General features: G+C 35.1%; 1 protein-coding gene across 11 annotated transcripts in view; it reads right to left on the reverse strand.

Annotated features, from left to right (window-relative positions):
• The window catches only part of ABCA13 (ATP binding cassette subfamily A member 13), a 181185-nt gene that overhangs the window by 40308 nt on the left and 122475 nt on the right, over positions 1 to 18402 (reverse strand). For 7 of the 11 annotated variants that reach the window (XR_003990398.1, XM_030478152.1, XM_030478114.1 and 4 more), the window contains 6 exons: positions 10569 to 10623; positions 9801 to 9978; positions 6301 to 6416; positions 2124 to 2280; positions 1030 to 1283; positions 538 to 730 (listed from right to left, as the gene is read on the reverse strand). Coding sequence is in view for 9 of the 11 variants with exons in the window: in XM_030478152.1 (XP_030334012.1) it covers positions 538 to 730; positions 1030 to 1283; positions 2124 to 2280; positions 6301 to 6416; positions 9801 to 9978; positions 10569 to 10623 (953 nt within the window). In the remaining 2 variants the exon portion in view is untranslated. Of the gene's footprint in view, positions 1 to 537; positions 731 to 1029; positions 1284 to 2123; positions 2281 to 6280; positions 6417 to 9800; positions 9979 to 10568; positions 10624 to 18402 lie in introns of those variants that run through there. The other 4 variants (XR_003990404.1, XM_030478143.1, XM_030478163.1 and 1 more) reach the window with 3 other exon arrangements.

Below are 18402 nucleotides of genomic sequence, written 5' to 3' on the forward strand. Positions count from 1 at the left end.
CAAGTAAATGCTGTTCTGAAATCTTTAGAATTACCATATTCAGTGCTAAATTTCAGTTTATTAAAATAGTATATTACTATATTACACTGTCTTGGTTTTGGCTGGGATAGAGTTAATTTTCTTCCTAGTAGCTATATTAAAACATACTGTGATATTTGCCTGTGACAAATTCAGGATCCAGTCCACAGTTTACAACTGAGCTAGGTACATTTTGCATTCTCTTTGGACATTGAACTGCTATGCTAGCTACTTGTTTTTTATGTTAGCTTATAAAACAGTAACTTAGTAAAGATAAGCAAGAAGGAAAATTAAGACTCTATTGAATGTATAACCTCCAAAAAAAAGTGTACAGTTGCTTCTTAAACACCACCAGAGCTTCTGCTTTTATGTAGTTGTTGATTTTCAGAAATTACTGCAATTGAAACTGTTCTGCTGCTATCTGCAGATCATTGATTATAGACATCCTGGGTATGTCTGAACAATAGCTCAGAATGAAGTGTTATTTTCTGAAAGGAAAAATACAACAACCCTCTTTACCTCTCCTCTTGGTATTCCTAAGCTTATGCTTTCCACAGCTGTATTCTTCTTACTGAAACCTCCATAACACTTCCTGAGGCTGTACAGAAGGAGGACATCATTACCAGTTCTTCCACCAAGGAGTCGCTGTCGCTCCATTTCTACATCAATATCTTCTGAAGGGCTCACCATGCTGTTAAATGAACAATGACCCCTAAAACAGAAGATGATAACAAATAACACATGGCAAATTGGACACTGATGTACTCTGGATAACCCTGGTTTATTTTCCTGCTTGCAATCCCTTGAAGCTTGGTGATCAAATCTCAGCAGAATGCAAGGGAAATAGCAACTACCTTGTATTTTTTCTGCAGTTTTCACTAATTTAGGTACACCATATTATCAGAAGTATTTATCTTCAGGTAGAAGTATTTATCTTCAAAGTAATCCACTATTTTCTTTCTTTAAAAATTAGTCAGTGTCCACTATGGCAGAATACAAATAGTAACACACCTTGGTTTCTGGAGGAGATCCCAATGAAGAAAAAGTCGTAAAAGAAGAAGTAGTGTTCCCTGTAGGGCCATTTCCACAAAAATCCAGCCCAGAAAATTCATCTCAAAGGGGCTCACATACGAATCTATTCCAAAATTGCTGGTCAGGTCAAACTTGATCTGATTGTATGAGAGTTCTATTAAACCCTGGCCTAAGCAGAATTGTGGGAATACGATGAACGCCCATTTAAGGATACTGTAGATGTTCTGAAAACTCTGTATTAAGATTCAACAAGAGACGGGGGGCGGAGGAAACAAAGTTAGTTTTCACCAACAACAGCATATTAAGCACACTTAAAAAGCTGGATACAACATTCAAATCTCATTCAAGGTGAACTGATTCCAAAAGAGCATATTGTGAAATATTTTGGGTCAGGGTTCATCTCTTATTTTATTTTAGACTGCCTAGGCCACAGGATTCTAATCTTAGTGAGGTTCACAAACAGTAAGAAAACGTGACCATTCTATTTTCTTAAAATTTTAATATTCGAATACCATTAATTCTAAATTACCAACTTAAACCCAAGTCTTTTCCGTCAAATTGCTTAATTACCATCATGAATAATGAAAATTACATACATGGAGTGAGAATGCATATTACTATTCATACAGTGCATTACAGATCGTAGGAATACGCAGCTCCTCTCTTGTGTCAATATTATTCAAACACATTTTATAATGCATATAATCTATTTAATGGACCAGAACAGCTCCTATTATGTGCCAATTACAACTTAATGGTCTGGAAAATGTCAAGGTTTCAATTAACACTGTTTTTCCATTATTACAGCACATTTGGTTTGGGTTTGGGTTTTTTGTTTGGGGTTTGTTTTTTTTTTTTTTGTTATGAACAAGTTAAAATTCAAGATGGCAACAAGCAATACAGTATACACTAGGATAGAAAAATCATGAATTTTTAAAACACACATTTTTCTGCTGGAAAAATTCTTGTCTATGCATATGTATAAACACACAGACATACACAAACATCCACACATGAATGTGTGTGCATACATCTTACTTATGAGTAATGTAAAACCAAGGGTTTATACTGACCTGCACTCTGGAAATTATAGCTAACAAACGAGGTAAGAGAGTCACAAGCATGGTACACAGGCCAAATACAAAATTTAAGGAGATGTAAGAAATAAAAGCTACATCTGAACTTGAGAAGAATCGGGATACAAGATACATCCATGGCAAAGTTGCGTATCTGAAAGGTTAGAGACACAAAATTATCACAAATAAGTTAAGGGTTTGCTTCACACAAAAAAAAAAAAAACCAAAAATAAAACAAAAAAAAAACATTCCAACAACTAGGGGAAAGAAAAAATTACTCCTTATTTTTAAAATATGCAAAAAACTCTTTTGACCAAATGAAAAATAAGCACAAATTTGGGATATGTTTTTATATCAAATTACCTTATGATTCTGTAGATGTACGCATAGCTGCTGCCATGCGATGGGCAGATATGATCCATTTTTGTGTATTTCAACTGCATATATTTTTTTTCACTGTTCTAGAAAGATCATAACACTGATTCCTGAATAACTGCAAAACCATCCCTCTTAACGAGCCTCTACACAGAGATAAAATTAAAAACCAAATATTTGAAGCTTAAATCATGAATGCTGAACAATCAGCTTTTCTTGGAAGCTTTCATAACAAGAAAAAAGAACCAAAAAAGGAACAAGAGAGTGTTACCTGAGAACTGAAATTTGCCAGACATCATATTAGCATTTTTGTTACCAAAACCAGGTTATCAGTGAATAGAGTAGTAGCTTCTATGAGTAAACTATGACTGCATAGTTACTTCATAGCACAATGATGATAAGACAGTATTGTTCGTGGCTACATAATTTTCAGTACAAATCTTTAAAGTAGGAGGGAAGTCACCCTCCATTCTGGCAAGTCAAATGATGCCTATCCAAAATGGAGTAGTCATATTTTTTATAAAGAGTAAGATATGTCTAGCCAGACTAAAAGAAAATGCCCAGGCAATTTGATAAGCATGAATGTCATGTAAAGGAAGTTTATTTTCCATTTATCATAGTACAAGACATACATATCTATCAAAGAACAAATATATAGACTGCAGGATGATAGGCATCAGCATACACCATCCCATGATGATAATTATATATGTACTATATATACATATAGCTGTATATATAAATACTTCTTATATAGTCTTAATATATGAATATATAATTGTTTAATAGTGAGCTCAATGCAAGAGAAACTAGTCAAAAACCTGTGAATTTACTTCTTCATTGCTTTAAACACTAGCTTATGAGCCTTTTAAATTCTGTATTGTGTACTTTGCAGATGAATTTTTTTTCATCTAAAAACACCAAAATACTTCATGTTAAGAAACAAACTTTCAAATCCTGCTATGAAATAATAGTGACGTTATCCTCAGTTTACAGGAAGATAAAGGTTAAATGACTTAATGTTTGGGTCTCAAATGAAGACATTAAGTATTCAGGATCATACTATGCTTTTCAGCATCCTGTTGCCAGTCTTAATCACACAGTCTTTTCTTCCCTTCATGCACATGCCAAAATTACTGTTCTAAGATTTGCTCTGAATTACAATACCATAAATAGAAGACAAGTCCAACTTTGGAAAAAACACAGGAAAGAGACATGATTTAGAGTGCTGTTACTCTGCCGTAAATGAAAGCAAAATTTAGTTTGTTTGCCTATAGCTGCTAAGAAATGAGTAAGACTTTCAGAATACTAAAGTTGTATGATGTTCAAATGCAGCCTTTAAAGTAGTTGCCAATCACGCCTACATTTCTATCCTTTCTTTTTCTTCAGCTTCAGCTGTTATTTGTTATTTTGTAAGTATCAAAGAGCATTTCAGACAAAACTGCTTAAGCAGTTGCCCTATAAAACACTTCTGTTATCAGCTAAAAGAGGAGAAAAATGCAGCTTAAATAAGTGACCATTTTATTTTTAAAGGAAATCAGTTTTAAAGTAGCACACTAGGAAATTGTTGATTATTCTTCCAAGCACACCTCTGCCACATAGTTTAACCTTTTCATATAACTGGGCTATTTTTATCTTTATTCCAGATTAGAAATGTTGCACAAGTTCACCCTGAAGAGAAAAAATAAAATTAAAAAAAAAAAAATGTATTATGGAATGCAGATAAATAAGAATTAAATGTACAGTACAGGGAAAGGATAAAATTACCACAATAGCTTTCATCACATTTACTTAGGCTGAGTAAAGGGTACAATAGGAAGCGTGGCAACTCTGAAACTTATAAAAGTGTCCATGAGACATGTTAAACTTACTGACTGACAGCTATTGTATCTTTAATACATGTTAATACACATGAATACATAGAACTTCTTGTTAAAAATCACCGAAACATCGTGTTATGCCAGCCAAAGCTGAACAGTACAGGAGGGATTATGCTGAGATGATTAAGTTGCATTTGCAGTCAACAAAAAAACTTTTGGAAGGCAGTCCAGTTTTTCAATCAGTGCTGCTTTTTTCTGAAACACCCAAACTTTACCTCAACATTTTGATTAAAACAATGCCAGCATAACTTTTAGCACCTGGGATTTAGTACCACGTCGTGGGTAGGACCAAATGCTATAGCGCACCACAGAAAACATGTCATGACTTCAGCAGACATACAACTATGTACTGTATGGTTCATTTGCTGTTCAACTAAGATCTCTGTAGATATTCTTATGCTAGGGTCACAGTAGCTGGATTACTGGAAGGATTCAACAGTTGTAAAGGTAATAAAAACAAGAATGAGAGTAGTGTGAAGTCTTTCCACAAAGACTGATAAGAATTTCTGCCTTTAATTTGCAGGAAACAATTCATAGTAGTGCAGAAGGAAGATAAGAGTGATACAGAGAGAAAAGTATGAACTTTGATTGTTTCATCTAACTTATTTGTGAGATCCATGACCTCTAGAATATTACATACTAGTCTCACAACTCATGCCCAGAGAAGATGAGCTCAAACTGCAGTTTTAAGGAAAATTAGAATTATCCACGGAATGGGAAGGGCTTTTTACAAGAGAGGACTTGGCTTGTTTGGGCTTGCAAGAGATGTTTCATGAGGGAGAATTATAAGGTATAGTTCCAAATACACTTTGGCTGGAATTTCATACACGTCTAGCTATGGAGATATTGAAACAGTTTTCAAAAAGAAAGAGTTGCTGGATGTATGAGATCTTGAAAACAGTTTCAAGATGAAATACAGTAAGTATAAGTCTTTAAAGTGTCTATCTGAGACTGTTCCTGGAATGGAACATGTTTTGACCTTGCAGAAGTTACTTTCTATTTTCCTTCCTTGTCATTCTACTTTCTCTGTCATTCTCTCATGGAGCAGTTACATTTCATTATCTAAACATCTGTATTGTAAGATATGCATTCCCCCCTACAAAGACCGCAACATTTAATTGCTTGAGATAAGGAAGAAATTTCTCAGAATGCGTATCCTGCAACTATTCATCTTTTCTCACATCACTTGGGACTATACACAGGGAGAGTTACAGGAACAGAATAGGCAGACAATTAGTTTAAGCCCAGGGCTCAACAGCTGTATTTCTACAGAGAAATAAATCCTCTGTTTAACCAGTTATTTTAACTTTTTATAACTGTTTTTTTTCACATGGAAATAAAGAAGAGGGTCATATGGGAGAATTTTCCTCTCTTGCACTATTTGGAGACAAATGTCCAGCCAGCCCAATACTCCACATAGGACAGACTTCTCATAGGAAATATAAATTCTTCGAGCTATGTATAATTACAGGATTACAGAAAATGGGTAGAACTGTAATAAAAGACAGCCACTTCTTACCTTCTTGATGATATTTTGCACAGCTAAGCAGTGAAATTCTGACCTGCTTCTGTTAGCATTCCCTCATTTTCTCGAAGATAACATACAACCAATTTCTAACAGTAAATGATTGTTATGTAGGCTAAGTATTTTCTGAGACATTTCCAGTCCCTTTTTATTATTATTATATTTCCTTTCTTTTTCTTTTTTTTTTCCAAATGTGTGAACGAATCTCCCTTCACTTTCCCTGTAGAACTTTCAAACGCATGTTCCAGCCTGTTTTCTCACTATCTTCTGCTGAATCATAATCATTTCAAAGGAGGGAAAATCATGCATTCAACAGCAGGTGCAAACCAAATCTAAAGATTTCTCCTTGCTTCTTAAAAGCTATAATTCCATGGTAGCATTTCCAATCACATACCCAAAGAGTATCAGCAGGAGAACAGTGGCTGCCAAGTTCTTTCGGAAAGTGAAGGCTGATAACTGGAAGGCACTAATAACACCAACACACAGGGTGACGGGAACCATGTAAAACAGCTAGAAACAGAACAAAAAAGGCACTTAGTAGGTAAGCATCTCTTACTAGTCTTTTTTAATTAGCATAAAAGAACTCTATCATTTACCATTTCCATATTTGCAATATAATTACACTATAAATAAGGAAAGGCAGATTTCATAGGTCTACTCTGAGATTTCATAGGCCACACTTGCTGTGAAACTGCCCCTCTTACACATATACACATGAAACAGCCTGACAAAATAAAATCTGACTATAGAATATTCCGCTTAATTCCATTTCTATTGACCTTTCCAATACATCCATTTAACAAGCGAACTCTTCCAGATAATGAGTCTAAGGGACTATTGCTCCAAACCATCAAATTATACAGTGAATACAGTCTTGGATTCAGAAATAGCAGTTTCGCTGATTGGTGCTTCAGCCATAGGAGAACAGTAAGGATACAATTTTAAAAGATACTTTAATGAAGGACCATGTGTGCTGATGAAGCAAATGATAAGTTTTAATGGGAACAGACATAATATTTAGAAAAGTTACAGCCATTAGGCAAGGGAACACAGTTTCTCTGTTTAGTCTTTTGACATAATGGTAAACAAATACTTCAGAGGGGACGGACATGATTGGTGCAGGGGATTCATATCCAAGTAATCAGAAGAGATGGGTTCTGCTTGCAACAAGCCATGGCAAGATGTGAAAAACTGTGCTCAGATCAATTCTCAGTGTTTGTCCCCTTGTGCACTGAAGCTGAGCTCATTTGAGCAGTGATTGCCTCCATTTCTGCTTATATCATATTCGAACTTATCCTAATATAACTAAGATTCTGAGATGCAACTGCAATACAGGCAAAAAATCAAGGTCTAGTTAAATATTTAGTGTAGAACAACAACATTCTTACTGTTAAAATTGGGCTTTCATACTGAAGTACAATGCAAATCTGTTCAACTAAACCAGAAGGCATCATTACTTTGCCAATGGGAAGAGAGACCTTTTTCTTAAGAGACAGGCAATGGAATGAAATGTAGACAGATGTAATATTCTCATCTTGTTCACAGTGTACCTTATTCAGTACCATATACAAAAATCATACCTCTCCATAGATATAGGTTTCAGTTATCTTGAAGCTGTTTAAAAAAATATGGTAGAGAAGTCACAAAACATCTGAGTCTTGTATGTTTCATCAGACCAGGGGCTTTTTTTTCCCAGAAATAAATGGGTAACTTTAAACATTAAATTCTATTAGAAATCTTACCTGAAAATGTAGTGTGTTATAAAAGTTGGGCTTGCACGGGCAAAGTGACCTGAATATTGCCCCTTTAGCGACACAAGCTTAATCTGAACAAAACGTCTCTATTTGTCATGACATTTCCTTAGCACTTACACATTTTCGATTTGTTGGAACATAGCAAAGAATACCATTCACATCTCTAAATACAGTAAGAACAGCCTGATCCTCATGACAGCCATTTCATAAATCAAATACTTCTGCAAGTTTAACAAAGATTATTCTACCAATAATACAGGACACAGCCTGTAATAGTTAAAATATGTAGAGGAATTTCAAATTTGACAGTTCATATATTCATGTGTTAGTGTACCTAAATGATCAGCAGCACAATTAGCATTTAAAGTAGCATCTGTTCTTTCCCAGATCATGATTGATCATGCAGTACTGTGCTGAATTTGAGAAAACATTTTGAAAGGAAGAGATTGGCAGAAAATAATGAGGAGTTGACTTTGTTGCACAAGGAGAAACTGAATGATGAAGGACTGTTTTAAACCAAGCCCTCTTATCTGAAATGGCATAAAAAGGAACACAAAGATCGACTAGCCAAGTAAATAACATTTGGAGAAATTTGTTCTTACTTCGAGCTTGCTCAAACGTGAACATCCTGATTTCAAGCATGGATGGGTGAAACTCTAACATTTCAGATTTATAATAGTCTGAATGAAAAGAGAGTATTCCAAAAATCTCTGTCCTGACCAGGCTAGATCATGTTTGCATTGCTTGTGCTAGATCCCAGCCCTCCCTTCCATGACCCATGTGTGTTAAGCAAGATGCAGAAAGTTTATGTCCCTTCTCTGGGCCAGGAATATTGTTACTTTTGAACAATCCAGGTGACTCCAATTGTTCACTATTGCCTCTGAAAACAATCTCCGAATCCAAAACTCTTTGAGAAGTGAGCAGTTAACTAACACTCTAGTTCTTTAAATATAGTAATTCTATCCCTTTCCCAGAAGTAGATGACCTAATCTCTAACTCCTGCCAAACAGTCAACTAATACTATAGCTAGCCTCATGACAAGCAAATTATGAAAAAGCCGTTTGGTAAGAGACATATATGTATGCCTTATGTATGTAGACACACAGAGATATATACACACATATATAGTGGAGAAATTTTTAATTTCAGCTTTTAAAGAGTAACCTTTGAAAAAGATATTTGAAGATAATTTGTGGAATTCATGCTTAAATGGAATTCAAATGAGCTCCATTACATAGATTAAAAATTTGTGACTGGGGACTAGCAGTGACTTGAGAAAGTTAATTCTATTTCACCAACTTTGCTTATTGGCCTGAAGAGAAAGCAACTTCTCAGGTTTGAAGAAGGTAAGCAAAAATTCCTATTTCATTTAACTATGCTGGCCTGAATCCGATCTGCCAAAGTCAGGTCTCAGTTGCATTCCTGTCTTTACATTTCATTAAAAGGGTGAGGTTCAGGGGAAAATTATAACTTTTTTGGTATTTTCAAAAGAAAAGATTTCAGATTTCTTAATGAACTGCATATAGACAATACTATTTGCAATGCTAACAACTTTAGAAATTACTTGGTGTGAGAAAAATAAACATTCAGGACAGAGACTTCATTCATTTCTGATCTAGGTCATTCTGTGTATATGAATCCATAAATAACATTTTCTACTGTCTATCTTGACATAAAGAAAAGGTACCAGTTAAGAGTATCTCTTATATTACCCACCAACAGACAACATAATTATGCCTTTAAGGTAGCTGAATAGTATATTCAGGTCTCTCCAATGATCTCAAAGATTTTGTCAGTGGCAAATCAAGGCACAGAAACTCCTGCAATGAACTGCTGTATTGAAGATTCTCTCTCTGTCTAGGTTAATTAGCCAGCTTTCTTTTATTTGTAAAATATTGCATGTACGTAAAGCTAGCATATGCTTTACCTTACAATTCAACTTTGGAAAACAAAGAACACAATCCCTGCCTTTAAGAATTTTATCTAGCAGTATTAAAGTAGGAATTGTGTCCCCATGTTTGTTATCATGGCAGCCAAGAGCTGTTGCTCTGCAAAATTCAAATCTTATTCATGTATCTTGTGACCATATCTCCTTTTCCTCATTTATGACTGAACATTTGCTACCCCACATGATACATACCATATCACAGGAGAAGTTAGCAAACCAGTAAGTTTTGTAACCCAGGCCGGCGATGTGCTGCAGGCGTTTTGCTCCAGACACTCTGTCTTTCACTATGGCACTTCCGATGGATGCAGTAAGGATAGAGAAACCCAGCATGATACAGAGTGCTACTCCACACTGACGAACATTCTCCATTCTAGGGTACAAAGTAAAATGGCATAATGAAAACACAACGGAGAAGTGGAGAAGGTGTGAACAATCCCAAACCATTTTCAAACCCAGCTTCTCACCAAAACAACACTACACATTAGGACCTTAATCTTGTTTGCAAACACTGTGTCTGTACACTGTCAACATCTAATTAGAGAACTGGAGCAGGATGATGTGTTAAGTTGAAAGAGTTACAGAACACAGCATGTTTAAAGTCTGAATAGTAAAGCGAAGGTTTACAAATACTTCCCCCCTTTACAGAAAACTAAAATTTAAAAACTTGACAACCATTTGAATCAGTTAACCTGTTAGAAAATGTCATGACCTGTTCACAAACACTGTAAAATGCAGTCAGTGTAAATTCAGTATTTTTCTCTACAAAATAGTGGAACCATATCTGATATAAGCAATAGACTTGGCATACAAACACCAGACTAGAAAAAATGCTTCACTCAGTGGAACTGAATTACATCTATCAAGTCACAACATCTATTGCATGCAACATACATGCTTATTGAATTAATATTTTCAGTTGTCTGCTCATGCAGCTGTTATATATTTTAAGAGTTATCTCACATTTTGTCCTCATCCAGCAAGGCTCCTCCATATGGCTGGCTGTAAAGTGTGATCCCTGTGAAAAGAAAAATGAATATGAAATGATAAAAATTCACCAAAAAAATAAAAAAAAAAAAAAACCCACAGCTCAGAGAGTGTAGAGCTTTAAATTAAAAAGATACCCAGTTTGGGAAACTAGGAAAAATCCTGACTAGGCAATGCATTCTTAGGCTTATTTTGCTTCTTGGTACAACCAGCCTGTAACAATCTAGCAAGCTGAACTTCAGAATTGGAACATAGTTTATGAACAAAAAAATGTGGCTTCTTACTTTTTTTCTTTTCAAGCAAATTAAAAAAAACCAAATGTGTGTGTGTGCGTGTGTGTTTATGTGCAAAACTTTGTCAGTGAAAAATTTGCTGTAAGAGAATCATGGAATGTCTTGGGTTGGAAAGGACTTTAAAGACCATTTAGTTCCAATCCCCCTGCCATGGGCAGGGACACCTTCCACTAGACTGGATTGCTCAAAGCCCTATCCAGCCTGTCCTTGAACACTTCCAGGGGTGGGGCATCCACAACTACTCTGGGCAACCTGTGCCAGTGCTTCACCACCCTCATCATGGAGAATTTAATATCTAATCTAAACCTACCCTCTTTCAGTTTAAAGATATTACTGTCCAACTGGTCTTGATGCAGTTCCTGACTTATTTCTGCATGTGTACCTGATAGGGGTGCCAGCTGTAATGTAATACTAACTGGAAATTCTTGCCATGAGATCAAACTAGCACTGTCTGACTAGAGTATCTAAATAAATCCATGTTGTTTCCAATTTAAAAATAAATAATTTAAAAAATCCATCCTAGCAGCATTATAATCTTCCCAGTATCTTTGGCAAAGAAATAAATTGTTGGTAGCCTTAAATAGATTCTGCAGGGTGCCATTTAATTGAACACACTTTGTAATATTTTGCTACAGTCCAGCTGTATAAAGACACAAATTGTCTTCATTCTAGTAAGAGGTGCAGTCCAACCAAGTATATCTATACATTTATTTTTGCCCCTTTAATTTTTCATTCCTTATCTTAAACCCAAAGTAATCTAAACATAGAACCGGAAAGGAACATCAGTAAGTCACTGTGTGGTAAAAATCTGAACAGAAGATGATGATTAACTTGCACACAAAACTAGTACAAGGCAAAGATTTTTTTTAAAGTTAAAAGCCATACAATGAAGCCCAATAGTAGTTCATAAATCAAAAGAAGATTCAAGCTGATAAGGTTTTGATTCATCACTAGTAGATAGATGTCCTATTTGCAGAAGTCTTTCATGTCATTTGCTTAGAGGGACTATTTAAAGTTTTCTTTGTTTTTCATTTGCACCATTTTTTTTTTAAACAATAACTGCTATTTTTTCAGAAGCAAAAAACAGCATATCAAAGAAAACTACTTTTTTCTCCACTGGAACCAAGTATTAGCTGAGATTCCATTTATGTAAAGGAAAAGTAACATGGTAGAAAAAAGCTTTACTCAGAGAAATTTTTTTCTAAGCTTTATCAAAGGTTGAATGCATGTGTGCATATTATAAGAAAGAATGTCTTTAATCCATATATATATGTTACCTATTGAATTAGAAATTAATAACCAAAAAAAGAAGCTTTTGGAAAATGGAAATCCTGATAATTTCAGAAGCACTAAAACAATAATTTAACAACATTAAATTTGCTTCTTATACTCACTAATGTTCAACTAAATTATCAAAGAGCAGAAATACGTCTTGAGCCAAGTTCTGGTTATAGAGGATCTTCCCACAGTTTTCAAGGTGTTGTCTTCATGATCAAGAATTTGAATGCTCTAACCAACCTATCCTCCACAAAGTTTCAGGAGACAGAAATCCTACAGTAAAATTTTTCCAGCTCAAGAGGTAGCGTTTTTACAGATTACAAATCTTATAATACTGCCCATGATTAGGAAATGTCAAGACTCAGAGACCTCTAAGTCTTACTGATTCACATCCCTATTCCCAGAATTGAGACACAGATAAAACTGTCATGTGGACTGTGGTTAATTATTGTCCATAAAGTGCCCAGAACTGAGGCAGTTTGCCAGGAATTCAGAAAGGTTCTCCAATATATTCCATGAATTTATCCAGGCTGATCTGAATTGTATCACATTGCTCTACTGCTATCAACTACCTGCTGTATTCAGTGAGAGGAATATGCACTAGCAAAACCGGCTATGATTTCATGCTTGTGCAGTTCTCTGTGCAAGTGAATTCATGCTCATAAACACAGGTTTGCCCACTTGTACATTTTGGGAACCCACTCAGTGAATTTTATCGAAGAAGATCATCTGCACTGCTGATACTTTTCAAAAAGAACCACAGGGAATTAACGAAACATGCAAAACACGAAGACAAAAATAACATCAAATATTTTATAAGGAATGACTTCTGCTTGGGAATATTAATGTGTCTGGAAATAATCTTTCTCCTGAAATCACCATGGCCTGTCTCTACTAAGTGCACAGATCCCAAGAGGATACTAACAAAAGTTCCAGGTTACTGCATCAAGCCTACAACAGTTGACTTGGGTTCCACACACAGAAATACACTGCTATAAACCTCTCTAGTATAGAATAAACAGAGATTGAAAAAGAGATAATTGCTCTGGAAAATAATAAAAAACCCCCAACATTAAATAACATAATGCTTATTGCAGTCTTGTATTATACCATACTGATCAAAAAGCAAATTGCATTGAATTAATTTCCTTCAAAAGAAGAGTCCCAAAAAATAATTGCTCTTCTGTAAAGTAGTAACCATTTCCTACACTAAATTTCCATTCAAACCATGTAGATGAAACAAAGGATTGCATTTTTGAAAACTTACACATGTAACTAAGATCAAATTTCCCAGGGTTGCTAAATTACAATAAAACAAAGTATAACCGTGTTAAGCTAAGTTCAGTTCTATGTTAGAACTCAAAATTCTAACAATGTACTAAATATAATACTTTCATTCTTTTTTTTTTTTTCAATTAGTCTGCAGCACAAGGGTCTTCTGCATTTGCTACATTTTTTAGCAAATTATTTCTTCTTTCCCCCCATTATCCAAAAATAGATGGTGAATTTATGTAAAGCCAAAAATCTGACTTGTGATTCATAGAGGAAAAAAAGTTCTCTTGAACCTAAGGAGGAATAAACTATTCCTATTTCCAAGAGGAAAATAAGCCAATACATTTGACATAAGCTATTTGCTAGTATCTGCATTTTTTTAGTACTAAAACTCAAAAAAAAAATCTGTGTACTTTTATAATCTGTCTCTTTCTAAATTTCACATAACTACCTAGACCATCTTTCTTTACGTGTATCTCTGACCCAATACAGCTCTTAAAATGATGTAAGATGTACTTATCAATGCTTTCTTGCCTTTATATGTCTTTTTACTATGTAAAGCTGATATAATGATGCTCATTAAGTTGAAAACTAAACACAATCTTTGAGGAGGTAAAATAAAAACCATAAATGACAGATAAACCAAGAAATTCCAAATGACAAAGCTCCTATTAAACAGATGTATGTGGTGTTTATACAAGGATTTTTTTAAGGATTGTATTTGTAAGCCTGGTGTGAACAGCCTTCAAGGCAAATTTTGCCAAATCAGTATTCACAAGGGAAAAATGAGACAGGCAATATCAACAAATACGGTATGATTCAGTCCTAGCTCTCCGCTCCTTTTTGTAAATTTCTCAATATAAAATTGTTTCTTCCACAACTACAGATTGCCATTTTATGCTCCTGACTTAAACACAACCAGAATTTTCCCAGTTGTCCTAAACCATCCTTTGTCTATGTTCTTTGCATGGAGTTAGTGACATTATTTTTACAGTGACAATTTAGGCTTCTTTGTGAGGTGAAAAATTGTGATAGGCACCAATTCTAATCTTTCTAAAGCCCTGCATAAGCAGTACAAGAACAGGGAAAACTGTGATGATAGAGATCCTTATACTATATCAGGATTTTAAGGCTGTATTCAGAGTGGAAGTGAACACCATGATATCAAGACTTTCTTAGACCTTTTAACCTTCTCCAATATGAAAATTAAGAGCTTGAGAAATGAGAGGCACTGTTTCCCTCATTAGAATGGGGTGAAGAAGAGGGCATCTCAAAGAAAGAAACATGACTTTATACATGTTAATTGATATATGTGCTTGTGTAGTTCTGAAAAGGAATGAGGCCAGATGTAAATCCCAACAGAGAACACAAGTAACGAGTTATTCTGGTAACATTTTTTTTTAGCTACTTTTCAGCTAAGACCCTTTCTTGTTCTTTCCTCAGTTTAACTACATTTTTTGGTGTGGGTTTTATTTGTTTGGGAGGGGGGAGGGTTGTGTTTTCTTGGGGAGTGGGGTGGGCTGGGTTTTTCCTAAGAAAAAGGCTTAGTTACTATCTGTTGTTTTGCTCAGTGGAAGACTTATCTTCACGTAACTGAGAAAAGGCATTTTTACCAGACTTTCAAGCCACATTAGTAAGGAAAAAAGAGGAGGTAAGTAGTCAAAGCATCATAGTTTAACTATAAATTGTATGAATAACCCAGTGGGAGGGGGGAGGGAAGTATTTGCATTGGAAGTGTCACCAGGAGCTCCATGCTACATGCTTAATAGTAGAAGAGGAAATAAACAATGAATTGTACCCTCTTCAGCTTCTCTATGATTTCCTGTTATTTCCCCTGATTTCCCCTTATTTCTCCCTTCCAGGCTGAACAATGTTTTTCCTTTCCTAACATTGTTCTCAATTAAACTAATTTTAGATTCTAATATGCTAAAAAGGTATCCCTAAACTTGTGAAAAAAATTTGTTATGTTATAAACATTACAACATTCTCTAAAGTAAAATACTATTTTTTTACATTTTGGATAAGACAGTTTACAGGAAAAAGGATAAAGCATTCACATTACAGACATTTGAAATGAACAGTAGCTTGGTTGTAGTAGGAAAAATCCTGCCTTGTTACCATTCAGGAGCTGCACAACTCAAGACACCTTTCCCCATACCAACATCTTGCAAATGGTACCTTCAAGAGAAAGTGCTCTAGGTCTTCTATTTCAAATCTAAACCACCTGAGCATCTGTCTGAAAAGAAAGCCACATGCAATTTGGCATAGTCTTAGAGACTTGGAATGTTTCATTCCTATAAGTTATAAAAAAATGAGTCACTGATAGCCCAGTACATCCTACTTGGGTAAAACTTTCCACATAATCACATTTACAAAATCTGTGGTTTTGCAGTAAAAATGATGACAGTGATATGAACCAAGCAGTACTTTTTTAGCATAGGGTAGAGAGAGGGAAAAATCTCAGCAGTCTTCAAGCTTATATGCTGTCACTATAGGGTAATCAGAGATATCCCTGGGTGTATTTCATGGTTCTGCACTGTATTTTGAGGGTGTCTGAGCCAGTCTCTTGGCATTCTTTTGTAAACTATCTCTTCCTCCTGTCACATAGCATGCTGAGTCTTGAGTACCTGGGTCAATTTGGATCTGTGTTACTAATTCTAAATATCAGGATTGTTAGAGACTTGAATAGAAGATTGATCTAGCTTTTTTTATTCCAGACAATTAGTTCAGATTAGAATAAGATAGCTTAGAATAAAATAAAATAGTATGTATAATAAAAATGGAGGAAGCATATAGACACTTTTTACAAGGTCTTCTTTGTGGAGATTTAAAATTTATGATGAGATTTGTGTTTTTGTAAAACGAAACATTACTATTTACTGAAAATTACATGAATAATTGAGAATTTCACAGGCAGCACCCTCAGTACTGATTTATATTTTACTTTCCCCCTGCTAACTAGATATGGTTAAGAAGATTCCTACTAAATGCCATTTCACAGTTTCCTTTGAAAAGAGGTTTAAAGTTATGATTTGAAAAGCAATCAAGAAACTATACAGTCACTTTCCACCAAAACTCAGTTGAAAATGGGTCTCTTGATCCTTTCAGCTCTTTTGAAGAACTGAATCTGAAATAAATGAGGATGCTATATGAACACTTACAATGAGCCCTAGCATGAAAGGGTTTTAAAAAAATCAATGACTTCAATAGAATTCTGAGATGGGGCAGCTGCATCGCACAAGGCCTTTCTATATTGATACATTTCTGTTCTTTGAGTAATGATGTAGGAAATTTCTTTGACCGCTGTACTTTACAGACATCATTATAGATGATTACCACTCCTTTTTTCTTTATATAATCTTACCCTAAGAGGAAGGTAATAGTCCTTCCCCTATATTCAAGCACGATAAACACATTCTGACACAACTATATACAATTCAGTGTGAAAAATAACATAGTTCTTAATGAGCATTTTTATCTTAAGCTTAAGCAAAAAACATTGCCTTTTAGCTTTTTCATCCTCTTCAGTCATCCATTTTTAATCAGTTCACAATTACGTTATCTAGTTGTAGGAATGCAGCATTTCAGAAAGAGATTTTAAAATGTACAAACATCATTCACATAAGCTTAAAGACCAGTCAGGACTGATATTTTGCCAAAACCCAGTCCATCTTAACTTCTCTGCCTAATAGTCTTTCTCACTTTTTTTTAATTGTTTAAAGCATTTATTTTCATTATCTGTCACTGAATTTATATTTTGTTTGAGAAAATGTATTTAGTTTCCTTTCCAATGAGCTAGATTTTTTTCCACAATAGAAGCACAAACTTCCATGATTATGAAGTAGAGATGGCTATCCACGTGTTAGAGAAGATGAGCTAATTTCATACAAGAAGTATTCCTGAACTGCTGTTCCAAAACAGATATCTGATCCAATAACTATGATAAACTGATGTAATTCAATCTATCTATCTTCTGTTGCTCTATCTACTTACATGCACCTCCAGCTGGCACACACATTTTCTTCAACAACCATGCCATACATGAAAATTACAAGACACAAACATTGTAATTTTCCAAGGATTCTCATGGAGAAGCTTACTGATAATCCCATTTGGGAGGAAAAAAGAGAAATCTTTCCACTTGCAAAGAAAGGATTTGAAGATCAGGGTACACAATAATAAAAAGGATGTATTTTGATCACCAAACAATTATCATTTTCTGCTTCTGCATGTTCACGGTGATCAAGAGTCAATAACTTGGACTGACACAAGAAAAACAATCATTAATTTTTTCCAGTTTTTTGAACAGATACAAATCCCTCAAGATATAAATCAGTACAAGACGTCTTCTTTAATCTTGGGTACCACTTCTTCCTTCAAACTCTCATACAAAATCCCAAGTCTAGATTCCCTGTATCCTCTTGACTGAACAAAAGACATTAAACACAAACATTTAGCCTTCTTTTCAGTTTCTTGTCACTAAAAACTGTCACACACTGAGACCAGTACTACTATCTCCTACAAAATTTACTAGGTCTGTACCTGCGAGCAAAGCAGGTAGAACTAGGCACACTGTCTGTAATGACTTCTGTCCTCCAGAGAACCTGGGAGGACTCCAACTGGGTTCATGATCAAGAAATACCCATAGGAGATAACTACTAAGTGGAAAGGTTCCTTGGTATTTATATGAGCATTTAAATAAGCTGTTAGCCTCTTCCAGGATTGTTTCAATATCATAGTAGTTGTTACTCTGTTTACATCCATGGTAACACCATGGTAATGTTACCTCATCTACATGATTTTTTAACACTTCCAGGGACGGTAATTCCACCACTTCCCTGGGAAGCCTGTTCCAATACCTGATAACCCTTTTGGTGTAGAAATTTTTCCTAAACCTCCCCTGGTGCAGCTTGAGACTGTTACTTGTTGTCCTATCACTTGTTACTTGGGAGATCAGCCACCTCCTC

This window comes from Strigops habroptila, chromosome 1 (assembly GCF_004027225.2).
Source record: "Strigops habroptila isolate Jane chromosome 1, bStrHab1.2.pri, whole genome shotgun sequence".
In the NCBI taxonomy this organism is placed as follows: domain Eukaryota; kingdom Metazoa; phylum Chordata; class Aves; order Psittaciformes; family Psittacidae; genus Strigops; species Strigops habroptila.